We start from the raw sequence: 15,596 nt of genomic DNA, 5'->3' as shown, positions 1-15,596 counted from the left end.
TCTTTTCTTTTTTTTTTTTTCACGGTCTCTTTCCAGGGCAGAGTTGTTCTTTACCTTTTTAGGTAAAATGCACCCGAAAGGGGATGTACTACAGTTCATCATGTGAAACCTACTTACGCTGACAGAAACTAGAAATAAAATGGTTTTCCCACTGCAAGAGTATCTTCCCACGTAAATTACCATATCCAGCCTGTTCCAACTTAATATCAGTTTCTTTGTGATAACATGGAGTTGCCGAGCAACAAGGAAGACAGAGTCACAGATCTGGGCAGTCAGTCAAGGGCTCATTGTCAGTCCTGCTTCTCAGAACATTCTTTTTCTAGACTTCACTGCACTTTTTTCCATATTCCTTCCTGTACAAAAAGGCATAGTACTTCTATCTTTTTTGAAGTAGCACTTGGGAATGCTAGGGCTTATTTTTGATAGAAACTTTCTATTTCAATATCCCATTAGAAATTTATATCAACCAATAACAAAACTGTGCACCGCTCTGACACAGTCCCACAGTGCAGCCTGGGAGAAGACAGTTTATAGGGGACATGAGGGAACTGGACAGAGACAGATACAGATCAGCCTTGTTTTCCTTCATAATCCATTAGAAGTTTGCATACATAGTCACATAAACAAATATATGCAATAAGATTGAAATACAATGTAAAAAATAGACATTAATTCAAAAAGTAGAATTTTCTTTCTTCTTCCTGCATATTTTAAGAGAAACACTACTAGCTCAATTCAGACAATCTTTTGGAAACTTTAGAATTAGTTTGGTGGTTGTTTATTGTAATCAGAGTTTCTTCTGAAATAACGTAACATTTGAAACCATTACTTCAGCAAGCTTGAGCAAGGAGAAGTATATTAGCATCATAGGCTAATTTTAGTGAGCACTTAAGTACAAATACTAAAGTGCTTTTGGAGAACAGGCAAGTGTCTTGGCACCTGACATGATCTTTCTCTGCTAGTTCCTTGAGCCATTTTATAGGGCGGTTCATCTCCAGATAATTGGTGAAAACATTCATTACTCAAAACACTGTCATTGTTTACACCAAGAAGCACTTCTGATGGGAAGGCTTCTTTCTTTTTTACTCCTATGATAGTTTCTCCTGTACCATTTCAAAACAATACAGATACATTATGTATAACTTTGTTTAATCCCTCCTTTTGCAGCCTGTTCAAATTTGCGTCATCAGTTTTCCCCATAAATTTTCAAACTTTGGAGCAATATTGTTCAAAGTCAGCAGATGGCACTGATACATGCTGTCTCAGTTTAGGAGGAAATCCACATAAGTGTTGAGATGCAACATAATGGGAAGCATAGTAAGTGATGCTGTCATATGAAAAAGAAAAGGAACAGTAATATTATCTTTCTTTCTCCAGATGTTCTGTATTTCTATACAAATATTTTAAGGAAAGCAAAATTTGGAACTAAGAATCTAAGAGCTAAGTTGCTCATGCACATGCACACAAATTATTTCATTTTCTCAGTATCTGTGTCAGATCATGTTATCATTTGCAGTTAAAATATGACAAAGAAACTTTCAATCAGCCTATGGGATGTGACACATTCCTACTACTGCAGTACAATTGAGTAAAGATGGAAGAGACCAACTGAATAGAATCACTGAAAAAATTCAGAAGGAGATTATCCCAGCTACCTACTCATTCTCAGACTACTTACAGATGTCTGTTAAAGTTTTCCTTTTTCTTTAAAAGTGACTTCCCAAAATGATAAAATCCAGATAGAATAAACTCTCAAAGACTCTTGAGAAAGATCCATTGCAAGTATGTGTATATTTATACAAGCAATAGGAAAGATAAATCATCATATCAGTTTTTCTACATTGCACTGATATTTTGTAATAATTTTATGGCAGTATAGAGTTACTGTGTCTTCTGGGGTTTTATCAATAATATTTTTAAAATTCAAATAAATATCATAAATCTACACTTAATAATGTGCAGTATGTAACAGGGAATACTTTTCTTGACGAACTTCATACCATTCTTTTCTAGTCAGCATTTCTACAGTTTTGCAATTTTGGTGAAATTAAGTAGAGATAGCTGGGACAGGTTTGGTTTTTCATTTTCTTTTTTATGTTTTAAGAGAAATATAGTAAGATTTGAGAAGAGATCCTTTAAAACAGATTTTCTTTTGATTTACTTATTTAGTTTTGCCTGCTTGTGTATCAGATTTGGCTTCTGCACAGGTCACATCACTGCAATCCTTTTCTAATTAAAAATGAGATATCCTGAAGATTAAGGTTTTGGGAACATTCAAGTATTTCTTTCCAAATGACACATTCTGAAACACAAGCTGTTCTTATATAGAAATCAGCAGCAGTAGATGTCATTTTTAAATATCTAAATAAGTACTAATATGGAACTCGTTTGTATTGTACTGATATATAATGCATGATAAATAAAAACGTTTTATTGTGTTCATTTGTACTGATCAAGCATAACAGAATAGGAAAAGAAAAAAAAAAAAAGGATGGGATAGGATAGGATATAATGGTGATAAATTTGTCCAACAAATGAAGGTCTGGACACAAAATCTGGAACTTGCAAAAAAAAAAAATTTTTTTTTTTTTAATTTAATGAACATTAAATGTGTTTATCTGTACTGCTCTAGGCTGAAGTTTAGTTTCTGTGCATTCAGAAACAAAAATACTCATATCCTAAATTAAACCAGCGTAACTTTAATAGCCCATCCAGCTTCCAGAGTGAGAGGCCATAAAGTACTAAACAGCCCCTATGTGTGACTAGCCTGAGCACTCTCTTCCATTTCTTTGCTGACAACATATTATACAACTTCCTGAAACAGCTGCAAGATGCTACTTTTCTCTCACCTTTTACTGCTTTATCAGTAGAATGTGGGCATTAACCATTTGCAAAACTTTATCCAATATATGTGACCTGACTGAGGCAGCCATTCTTATGTTGATCTGGCTTTTCCTACAGTCATTGGATTATATTTTAGAATCAGCCTGGGCAAAGGGCTGATGGATGCTGAACATTAGGCCATTAGCAGAAATCCAAGGTGAAAAGGTCACTTTCTTCAAAAGCTGAGTGGTTACTACATGGCAAGGTCCTTAGAAAGAAGGTTTAATGTCTGAGTCAAACCATGCTCCTCCAAATTTCCAGCCTTGTGGCAAGAAACTTTCTCCAAGCCTTTCTTGGAAACTTTCCATGCTAATCTGCACAAACTGAAAGAAATCTTTCCTTTGTTGGAGGATAAAAGTGATTCATTCACTGCATAATTTAATGGTCTGAAGAATCAGGTGGTGGAGACAGAAAGGCATGTAGAGGTAATTGAGTCCGAAATCATTGATCTAGAGAAAATGGAACCAGAGCATAAATCCATTGCCAACTGTAATTAAATCTTCTGTTCACAGATGAGATAGAACAAATGGAAAAACAGGTACAAGCCAATGTTATCTGAGCTCTGAGGTGCCCAACTGAAGACTAGGATCGAAGAGTTATCTTCTGCAGGGATCTGGATTCTGACCCTTGCTGGACTTCCAGAGACATTGAAAATAGGGGTATCCAGAATGATTTCCTCTAAAATAATGGGGTTGATAGAAAGCAAACGGTGTTTTTGCAACTAGGCAAACTATTCACAGTAAATAATATTTTCCCTGAAAAGTAGCTTCCCTAGTTTGGACATTGATTTGCACACAAATTGTCAAGAAATGCATCATTATTTCTACACAGTTAATGTTGCTATAAATTACCTGACAAATATGTATGGATCTACAGACCTGGAACAAATGATGATGAAAAATGTTGAGCAAAAAGAAATAAATTAATTAAATATTATAGAAAGAGAAGTGAGATATAGGCTACTTCTACCTCTTCAGAAGGTATCAGTGTCAAATAACTGAAGAATTGTTGCTTTGTGCAGGGTTGCTGCACCTTACACACAACCATCCTTTAATGAATTTAGCAATCCAGTTAAATACATCAGCAACTAACAGGTGAAACATAATCAGTGCATCAATAAAATAAATAAATCAATTTAAAAAAAATCAACCAAATAAAGCATTTGAACAAAAAGAGCAAAAACTAGGAGCTTCAAAATTGTATCAAGTTATCAAATAAAGCATATGCAAGAAAAGAGCTTCCTCCCTGTATTCTTCAGGGCAGGCTAGCTATCTAACACATGGGATTGCTCAGCAGTAGGATAATAATTTGGGAAACTGAAATACTGGCTTAGATCATGCATATTGTGTTAAATAAACCTCTTTCTCAACAAATGGGCTCCCATGTGGTGTCTCTTGACCCTTCTAATTGGCGTAACAAGTCAATTATTTCAACAAATGTCTGGTGTTATTTTCATGGTCCTTCAACACATTAAAACTAGTGGCAGCTTTGTCTTTAGAAGAGTCTTCATGGTTGCAACAAAAAGATTTTAAAAGTAGCTTTAATATGGTGAAGAACACAGTCCCCCTAAACTATTCCTTGAAGACAGATTAGAGAAAATGTAATTATATTTCTTGAAAGAGAACAAGTCTGAGGGGCTCTGAAGTGCAAACGTATTGACTGTACACACCTCAGTAAATAATATATTGAACTGCATGACTGGAAACCACCATTTCCACCATAAGGGTAGAAAGAAGACCAACATATATAATAGATAGTAATCTTACTGTAAAAGCAAAAGTTCTATGCAACAGGCAAGTAGCAGAAATATACTACAAGTACAAATAACACTAATTAGAAGTTTGCTAGAAAGTATCACTTTGTTTGGGAAAGAATGCAGTATCACTGAAGACAGAAGACAAGTGGGAAAATGGAAGAAATTAGGGTATTTAAATATTTTTAATCAGGAAATTGGTTGGCATGATTTCATCAATACTTTCTGGATAAAACAAAGAGTTTACATGATCTACACTGATAACAGAAAAAACTAGTTGGTTTTCCGAGGTATTCTTGTTGCTTTTTTTCTCCTCTCAAATTACTGAAGGTTATTTAAAAGGTTAGAAGCCAATATCGATGTATTCTCTGTGAATGACACCTATCCATACATAAACTTTACTCCTCAGTGTGTAAGGTAACTCCTAACTCCTTGCTATCTTGTCATGAAACATTACTGCCCTAATATTCTTGATTGCTGAATTAAATAGTTGTGGTCATTATCTGAGTAATGTATATATATCTGTTGAAATAGCTATAAAGGGATTTTTCATTCACCTGCTATTGCCTTAAAAACACTTGAAAGGTGATACTGGTGTTAAAAACAAAGTTTAAAGTTTCATAATTGGCTGAAAGTCAATACTTGATTTTTCCCCCACTGGAGCACAAGAGTTCTTTATTGAAAGCATAATAGATAGTAAGGATGACTTCTTTGTTTAGCAGAGAGCAGTACAGTGACAAATTGAAGGGCTGTTCAAACATATCACATTCAAGGAGGCTAACAGCCAAATGAAACTGTGTGCAGATGAAGTGGATGGGAATTGATGTTTTATCCTGCCACTGGGGACGTGGGATCCAAATGATAATTCTTGGACTCAATTCTATGTCGAATAAATTTATTGTAGTTTTAGTTTCCGTTGTTGCACAACTATGGCACCTTTGTTTAGAGTATTAAGATAGCAGAGATGAAATGGTCCACTTCCCAAAGGAAAAAGAATAGGAAAATGACTACAAGGAAAAGGACAAAGTTATTACAGTGTTGTATATATGTTTGTGTGTATATATATAATATATATATATACATACATACATACACACACATTATTATGATCATGTCAGTTTAAATTTCAGATTTTTGATGAGCCTTTTACATATTATCCATAAAAATCAAAGTCAAAACAGTACTGAAAACTACCAGTAAATCAGTGAATTTTGCAGTAATAACTATCAAATCTGTTATGCACTGCAATACCTTGCAGGCAGGGGACCTGAAGAACACAGCACATATGTAAGTTTATTATTAAGCAAGAAGTGTGGATATACTGGTTTGTAGGATAAGTAGCGTGGTTTAGAAGACAAGGCTTCCCTGGACAGCTCTGCCTGCCAGGATGTTAGGTAAGACATTTAAACTTTGCAACTTCACGTGCTTTCCCACCTTTCATCTGGCTTGTCTGTTTGGATAACAAGTCATAAGAGACAAGGCTCTCTAGTATAAAGAGAAGATCAAGGGTGATTCATTATATTAGTCTGACACTGCTATTTATGAAACAACACTGCACATGGCCAATATACAGCTTAGGATGATTATGAAAAGACAGTCAGGGAACCCTCTCCTCTGTTGAAAGAGCACTTGTTCATGCTATCATGTCTGCACACGTAGTGCATTTTAACCACATTAATGTGTGGTACAACTGCCCCTTACATATGTCCTACCACTGTGGTGTAAAAACTGTATACATGCAAATAAAAGCCTATGTGAAATCAGAGGATGGATAACACCTTGGATTATCACTCAGGTTGCCACTAGTAAGATGACAAATACATCTGCCTCTTGTATTTTTCTCGCATAAAATTTAATCCCTACATATTAACAGGCAATTTAGTATCTATCTTCATGACAGGATAGTCACAGTTTTTTGCTATATGCACTGATCTGCATTTTTCATTCTATCATGTAGAGTTTTCTGCTATAAAATATTCCTAAATTTTTGGTGGTCTGCTTCTGTTTCAGCTGTTCAGACTGCTTCTGTACCATCAGAACTCTTTCAGCTCAATCTCCACAAAACCTTTTCAAAATGGTTTCTGAAGATGTTGAACAGACCGTCAGCATAGATCCTTTTAAAAAAAAAAAAGGTTATTTATTCCTATCCTTTAACTTCTCAGATTTAATTTAGAGCCTGGATTTTAAAAAATATTTGTCAAAATCTGCCTCCAAAAGTTTTTAAGTCTGAAAATACACATTGACCTGATCATCCTTATCCATTTACTCATTATCTTCACTGAATAAGTCAGAAGATTCAACTCATAATATTTTTTTAACAAAAAGAACTCAATATCCCCCAGTATCACGTTATTATCTTTGTCACAATTTCAATTCATTTCCTTCATATGGAAATCAGATGTACTGGTGTATTCCTGCCAAATTCAGTCAAGAAGCTCTTTTAAAATATTTGGTTATACTCCCATCTTCCATTCCTCTGATTCCAGAATTACACATCACATAGTTCATCAATTCTGTATTTTAGTTCCTTCAAAGCTCCTGGGCATCTGCCCACAATCCCATCTTCTAATTCTTTTTATTTGCCCCTAAAACTTTTCCAAACACTTCATATTCAAAAATGAGCCCACAGATATATCATCTCTTCTAGACACACTTATGCAATGCTTGATTTGTTATCAACATTCCTTCAATATAAATCAAGTTTTCCATACACTAAAGAGAATTGAAAAATCATGAAAAAAATTAAGCCATACTTTCTCATGTTAGCTAAGTATGAGGGAAAAATCTCTGAAAGCTGAAAAACAGATTTACATAGGCAGCTGTTTCACCACTTAGGTTACCACGTTCACCTGATGAACCTGATGAACTGATGACTACTCCCAGTGTTCCACATGCCTTAATTATGTGACTGCCAATTTTATTGTTGGACTCCAAATGATCCACAAGTTTTGTTTCCAAATAGGTGTTTTCATATGCTGCAGAGTAGTAGGTAACATTTGATTGTAAAAGCAAAACATTAAAATATCACATTAAGGTTTGATGGCATAAGAATTAATAATTGACAATCCAACTTCCTACCTTATCATATAGGCCAGATTATTTTACAGTTGAAGTAAACTCTAATTTTTTGCATCTTAAAGGAAGAAGGCTTTTACAAAGGCTCAAATGTCTTCAAGAGTAAGAGCTATTTTCTGAGACAACATGCTACATATTAGGAGTTTTCTATGATGTATTCTTACAGAAAAACATCTGGGACCAATCTATTTTACTTCACAGCTGTGAATACTCTTCAGAACTGTACATGAAATAAACTATTTGCAGTTGTTCTTTTTAAGAAACCGCTCTTTTTCTTACAGTTAGACAATTAGGGTTGACAGAAAATGAATATTCTTCTAAACACCTTATTATAAATCAGAACAGACTCTTAGCCTTAATAATAGCAACAATGATAACAAACAATGGCGTTGTTAGTAATAGAATATATTTCTAAATGTCAGTAATGGTATTTTTAAACAAAAAAAAGGCAAGCCATGTACTGTAAATGTGTGCTCTGAGGAATATTAGCATGCAGCTGCCAGACAATCTTAATGAAGGATTTCATTGTCCAATTATGAAATCATTTTGTTTGATATAATTATACACATACACTCCAGATCTGATGCAGATCACTTACACCTAGCTGTAGAGCAGTTTCTGTAGTGTCATTCTTCCCTAATTATGATGAAAGCATGGTTAGGGTAGAATAGAAAGCATTGATTTCTATAGTTTTCTAGACCACGTAGCTAGGTAATGACACACCATGGGCCCATTTTCAAATGAACAAGCACACAATGTCAGTGACAAAATCGTCCTTTAGATGCACCTGTTTTTTTTAATGTTTGATTCTATATATTATCTCTCCCAATGTTCCAAACATTTGTCCTCTCATGGAAATTTTGAACTTATATATGAACAGTCCTCCTACCTTTAGCAGGTAAGCTTGGCAGTCACTGGCGTAATCATACTCCAGGCCATCAAAGGTATAATAATGTCGATCTCCATAAATAGTGCATACAGCAGGACAGGGGTAACTAGTGCAATTGAATACCCCTCTCCGACAAACACTGTAAAGAAAAGCAGCAATCAATATCTTCTTTTTCTTTTTTAGGCCTTGAAGTGCAGAGCTATTCTGTGGTTTGCCTTTGAAGTTCTTATTGACAGTGGCAGAAAAGTGTTGTGTTTTGTCAGCAGCATATAGATACAGCATGTATTCACAATCAATGAATGGAACATATTCATAAAAAAACAATGTATTTTTTCTTAAGAAATACTGATGATTTTTCTGAGATGTAAACTACATACATTCAGTGCAGAAGACATCCAGTTGTTACCTGTAAGATTTCAAGGTATTAGACAACTATGGAACAGGCTTAAGAAATAAATGTTCATACTTGGATGGATTACTTCCCCTGCCAGCTACATTCAGTGAGCAGTGAAAATTTGTTCCAAGGTAGGAGTACTAAAAATACTGACAGCCTTTACTTGTGCATGTATAAATCTATAAGCTCTGTCAATTTGCCAATGATTTAACAGATTTAACAGTTTAAAAACTGTTAGGTCAAACTTTCTTTTTTTTTTAATAATTCTATATGTATTAAAGATAGATAAAGATAGATATTTTGGCTAGTAAATTATCATAGATGAAAAACTCTTTTGTGTTAATGTGAGACAGGTTCTTCAGAAAAGATGCCAGGAACTATCCCATTTTCTGGTATTAATGTTGGTTTTTTATTTCCTTTCTCTTTTTTTATTGTCCATCTCCTTTCCTTATGGTCCCACGTGCTGAATGTTAAACTCACACTGCAAGCTATCCAGCTCCCGAGAAGGAAACAGTTTATCACTGTTATATATTTAATTTCCCTTTTTTGCCCCTGGTTCTCTTTCCTGGTATTCTATTTCCAAAGATGTTTGCAATCAAACATTTGATCTTGATGACTTTTTAACTGAAGTTACAAAAAAAAAAAGAAACTGAAAAACTGAAGTGATCTGCTGCTTCCTTTTCAGACAACAAGCTTTCATACAAAAGTTTTTCTACTTTTCCAAGACTTTGATTGAACTTAATAAAAGATATTTCCTCCAACTGTCTTTAACAAGCTTATTCAACACATTTTCTATGTCATTTTCACTGTGTGATTAGACAAGTATGCAAAATATATGCTACTCACCAGGTGTAACAAGGCGTAGCTATCACTTCTCCTGATAGAAATTCCCTATCTTTCCAGGTGCATGGACAACTGTCAGGAATATAACACTTCCCTCTATGTTCAGCCATCCTTTAAAACAAAAGAATTACTAAGATAAAAATGTAAATTCACAAGTACATCAATACAGCTCAATGAGCAAACTTAATAGTTTTTCTATGACATCTTGTAAACATTAACGTATTTCTGTGTTAAAATATAATTATTTTATAACTCTGATGCTCTCTAAAGCTAACTCCTTAGTTGAGGCAGAAGTAAAGGAGTAGGAAGAACAACCAGAAAATCACAGAATTACAAAGTGGCTGAGGTAGCAAGAGATCTCTGGAGGTCATTTGATCCAAACCCTCTTCTCAGGCACAGACACCTAAAGTCTGTTGCCTGGGATCAAATCCAGCCAGTTTTTGAAGATTTCCAAAGAGGGAGACTTAAATAGCTATGCTTGAAATCTGTTCATCACTAGAGCTTAGTCATCTGCAAACATTACAAGTTTATGGAAGGGGATTTCTAACTGTCTCATTACGCTGTGATCTGTGAACAGTCAATGTATTATCAGGGAACCATGGACTACGATTCAGTGAAATAAAATCAAATACTGATTAAAAATGGTTACCACCCCACATAAGATCAAATTGCAGCAATTTGCACAGCATATTTGGCTCTTCAAATCTGAAAGCGCACACAGTAGGTATGGGGGGGAAAGGAAAATCTGAGTGACAGTAGATGTTCTCAACTATCTTACTTTGATTTTACACCTACAGAGCTCAATAGACTGTTTCTAAGCAACAAATCCAAATACGTGAGTGGAGAGAACAAAAACTTCAGCTAAGTTCAAAAGAGCAGAGATTATGAAGGGGAGGAGTGTAGGATCCACCCTATACCCCTTCCCTTTTCCTTGCCCCATCAATACCATAAGCCTAAGAATCTAGGTGAAACAATTACTTGCATAGTAAGGAGGAACACAGATGGTTTACTTTATGGTTTTATGTCACGTTTGTTTCTATGTTCACATATAGTGTGCAAGTGCTAGGGTCATCTCCTGTCCAGACAGCCCAAAATAACAGTTGATAAGACTATTTGAGCAAGCTGGGTACCTCATGAGATACAGTAATCATGATATCAGGATGGAGAAACTATGGAACTCGAACTGAGGAAGCATTAAAGCATGGAGCCTCATTCTGATAAGGAGAAAGGGATTCTTGGAAGGATGTAAGTGTGCTGACCTTTTAAATGTGACTCTGTATTTTCAAATATTTGTAGAACAATAGTTTCAAAATTAGAGCCAAACTGTGGAAATATGTATTTAACTGACAAAGCTTACCCAGGGGGGCAAATACAGCCACTGGCACAGGGTGGTGAAGGGACACAAGAGAAGTTCATGGCAAGGTTTGCACAGGATATCCCACAATTCACACCTGCTGCTGGTAATCCAGGCACAGGAGATCTGCAGTCATAGTAGATTTTTCCTTCAGGGCATATGTGAACTTCAAATGTAAAATGCTTAATGTTAAATGAGATCAGATGATCTTTCCCACTGACTGTTTTCTACTTCTTTTAGTTCACAGTCTTTTTATTTTAATACACATTTCGCACACTGTATAGTATTTATAAGAATGCATTCCAAGTAAAAGTTTACAGCTTAATCTGTATTACAGAAATATATAATTAATACCTGTTTCAGTGTTAAAAAAATTAAAAAGCTTGATATTAAACATCTGGATCGATGCACCCTGGATTGGATACACAAACCATTCATAAAGATTAAATCATCATAGTCCAGGTGGACAGGATCTTTAGAAGTAGCATAGTTTAACTTACAGTGTACTGAAATCCCTTCTGAATGCCTTAGAAATTTACTTGTTAAAAATCAAGGTCCTAAAATTTACTAAATATGGATATCAAGCCTAAGTATAGGTATTCCCAAGAGAAATCCTGACCTACACCTCACATATAAAAAAATCAAGTGACAAATTTTAAACACACAGAAAAAGACTTGTGCTCCCAGTCTCCTATTTTAGATATTCTGTGACACTGTCCCTCGAAATTATTATAGTATGAGGAAACAAAATATTATTCAGCATCAAAAACTTCCTCTACACAACTGTTAGACAAGAAAAGACCATGAGTTACCTGTGTTTTCTGAAGTAGCTTCAATACATTTCACTGTTCCATTCAAGCATTGGCTGGTTAAAAGAAAAGGAAACCCATCTTTATTCTAGGGGAAAATGTATGTAGTCACCACATTAAAAAACATAATAGAATTTAACCCAATTTGAAATGATTAAAATCTGAAATTTGTCCAGCATTTTGATGGTATTTCTAAATGCTTGTATGTAATGAGGGTCCAGACTTGGAGTTTAGATACTACTTAATTGCCTAAGTTTCATGAAAACAGAAAAGAAGCTGGCTGTTTGAGTTTCTCTGGATACTTAGGGCCAGATGAATCAGGTTGCTGACTGTGTAACAGAAACCTTATCTCCCTTGGTGAATATAGAAGGATACAGCTTGTAAACTGTGTGTTGCAGAGAATGCACGGCTTTATATTTTGCTGATAAAATGCAGAATTGCAGAAAGACACATTAGACAACAGACTTAATCCACTTAATTTCTCAATTTAAAAAAAAAACACAAGCATAGGAATGGTAGAAAATGAAGCTCATACGCTAATCTCTTCAGTTGAATGGCTATTATGCTGCAGTTGTAACAATTCCATATTACTATATTTTATATATTATAAGACTCAGCAGGAGCCAGTTGACACTTGGGTCCCAGGTATGTTTCTAAATAGCAGATTAAGAGTATTCTTTGTGAACACATTTGACTGGGAAACCAGGGAGGTTTCTCCACTTCTCTCACTGAAGTCAGGATTCCATCACAAATTAATAATACAAAAGGACACAAACATAGATCTCTGCAAGTCTTTGTTTGAAAGATTTCCTAAAATAGAATCACACTGTTTATTCTTTGGAAACCACTCTCATTTTTGCTATCATAATGCACCCAAGTCTATGAACAGCACTGCAACCTTGATGTATTTATTTTGAGATATTCTTGAGATCCTGGCCAACAGAATCTTCCTGGTATTCTCTTTTTAAAATAAGCGAGTATGCAATACAATTTATGCTAAGCTATCTATTACTAAGTGTGAAATAGGAGTAAGATCTTGATACAACAGATCTTCATTCTATGTGAGAAAAATCTTAAGGCTCTTGAGATCTCAAGAAAGACGTTACTCAAGAAACGTTAGACAAAAGAGATGTTGAATAGTATACACAAAAGATACAACCCTTGGATAATCAAACCTACCAGGAACCTGTTGGCAAGGGGAGGATTTCTCCAGGCTGTAGGACTTTCCCCTTGTAATGACAGCGACAGGCAGATCTGCCAAAAGAATATTCATGCATATAGATACAAAAGCAAAATGAAATGTGATTTAAGGGCAATCAATTTATCAAGCTATTATGATGAGAAAACCTAAGCCAGCCTCTTTAAAGTCCCCTCTAATGTAACTATTCTATTCCTTTTTAATTTGCATTTATATTTACTATATACTTCTAATATTCTATCTGTACTGAAGTCAGTGGTAATATTGCCATCATCTTCAATAAAGACAGACTTTTCCTCAATCTCCATATTATTTATTTGCTCTTTGTGTACATTACAGTCTTATAGATTGATTTTCTTCCCAGATATGGGAATAGTATGGCAACATTTAGTTCCTTTTCAAAGTAATGAGAATGAGCAATTATCATAGCAAAATCCATTACCCTTGTTCTTGATAAGAGCCAAATGCAATAGAGTAGTAACAGAACTCCCAAAAAAACATTCAATAATACTGGATTACCTGGTTACCCCACACTACAATCATTTGAAGCAGTTACAATTAACAGCAATAACTGAATAGTCTTGAAATTTATATAAATATTCATTCCAGTTTTTACTCAGTTCTTGAACTCAGTAGCTACCTACAGTAGTAAGACATAAACTGTAGGTACAAAATTACAGAGAATATTTCCTTTCAGTGACCATTTCCATCCATTTAACTGAAGGTTTTTGCATTGTTGAAGGTTTTTGCATTGTGAGACAGCAAAAACACTCCCAGCCACTTTTTCCATATTAACCATGACTTTATGGATTAGTACTATGTACACCCCTTCTCATCTTTTCTTAAGTGCTAAAAGCAGGCTTTTTAGGTGCAAATTCTTTCCAGGTTTTTAAAACATTCATCACCTTCCTGTATAGCAGTGTGACATGTCTTCTCTGAAGTGCAGTCTACAAACTGAGGGAAATAGCAGAAAAACTATTTTCAGCCTTGCTGGAAAGAGAAAGATGTGCCTATACATATATTCTATTTTCAAATAGCTTACATTGACACACAAAAGTTGACTGACTCTTCAAAGTATTTCCCATCAGGACAATTACAGCCTTCCGCACAGTCATCACCACAGATATTTGCCATAGAAAGTGAAGCACAGGAGTGTTTACAAAAAGAAGAGCACTGATGATAAAGCATACCATTGTGACACATCACAGCTGGAGAAAAGAGAGAGGGAGAGAGAAGAGTGAACAACATATTCTTAAAATGTGAAAAATAAAAAAACAAGACAATATATCGAAGGAGATCAAAGCAGCAATGCAAAATGATCTTTTGCTGTTCTGGAATGAATTAAAATACGTGACAAAAATCTACTGTTCTACTCATTTCTAAAATTAGAAATGTTTGGAATGGCCTTATGTTAGAAAAATTCCCTAGCTGGATGTAGGCAGTGTCTATTTTCTGTTTCTGCATAAATGTGTGAGTGGTGTGTGTTTATTTATTTCCTAATTCAGACTTTCAAGAGAGGGAAAACTGTCCAGTTAAAATTAAGGCATTCTCCTGTAATTTAGAAATTTCCTGTTTTAATCCCTGCCATGTCACAGATATGCTGTATCCTGTTTGTCATATCCCTGCCCAATCTGCTCTGCCTGCCCCAGAGAGCCACCTCCTTGTCTCACCTTCCCTTAGGGAACAGCCTTGATTCTGTTGCCCCATTATGCTATTAGCACTAGCTATAGTTATGCTGATCACTGTAGATAAAAGTGGGCTTCAGTATGACTTAGGGCCTCAAGGTTAGAAATTTAAGCTCCTTCTGTAGCCAACAGAAAGGGACAGGCACCTCTGTGACGCAGCTCAGGTCTCCAACTCAGATGCCTAACGTAAAGGCTACCAGCATTCTCCTCTGAGTGCGTCGTTCACCCTTAGCACAACTCCAACTTCCACGAAAAAGACATCAGTGGCTGTATTTTGTAAAGCCAATGACATCTCTAAAATTATACACGTTTTTAAAAGAGTCTCGATTCTGGAGGCATTACTCACCACAGTAAGAAATATGAGATCTGAAATCCACAGAAATGCCATGCTTGCCACAGACATAAGCATAGTGTGCAAGAGAGTTACACATACAGCTACTGCCACATTTGCAGGCATCAAAGCGACATAGTTGGTAGTATAATCCTGGACTGATGTAGGCATGACAGGGAGCAAAGACTTCTTCATTGATGATATCACAGTGGGATGCATATCCAACTAAGAGAAGGTGACATTGTTTTAGAGAGATCCATGCTAATATAGCAATTACAGACATAAACACAAATATAATTGATTAGTTCTGCAATAAGAATTTCTATACAATGCATTTCATGAAATTTTAATAGTTTAAAACTGTTAAGGTAAGCAACCCCTA

At 35.3% G+C, this 15,596-nt stretch overlaps 1 protein-coding gene across 1 annotated transcript in view; it reads right to left on the bottom strand.

Annotated features, from left to right (window-relative positions):
* OTOGL (otogelin like) overlaps positions 1 to 15,596 on the bottom strand; it is a 92,523-nt gene that overhangs the window by 47,836 nt on the left and 29,091 nt on the right. Inside the window, exons 19-25 of the mRNA XM_031553757.1 lie at positions 15,230 to 15,439; positions 14,241 to 14,406; positions 13,180 to 13,254; positions 12,004 to 12,056; positions 11,195 to 11,357; positions 9,841 to 9,948; positions 8,601 to 8,739 (exon numbers count right to left, since the gene is read on the bottom strand). Coding sequence (XP_031409617.1) covers positions 8,601 to 8,739; positions 9,841 to 9,948; positions 11,195 to 11,357; positions 12,004 to 12,056; positions 13,180 to 13,254; positions 14,241 to 14,406; positions 15,230 to 15,439 — 914 coding nt within the window. The remainder of the gene's footprint in view (positions 1 to 8,600; positions 8,740 to 9,840; positions 9,949 to 11,194; positions 11,358 to 12,003; positions 12,057 to 13,179; positions 13,255 to 14,240; positions 14,407 to 15,229; positions 15,440 to 15,596) is intronic.

The sequence above is a fragment of the Meleagris gallopavo genome, chromosome 1 (genome assembly GCF_000146605.3).
Source record: "Meleagris gallopavo isolate NT-WF06-2002-E0010 breed Aviagen turkey brand Nicholas breeding stock chromosome 1, Turkey_5.1, whole genome shotgun sequence".
In the NCBI taxonomy this organism is placed as follows: Eukaryota; Metazoa; Chordata; class Aves; order Galliformes; family Phasianidae; genus Meleagris; species Meleagris gallopavo.
This window is presented reverse-complemented; position numbering and strand designations above follow the sequence as displayed.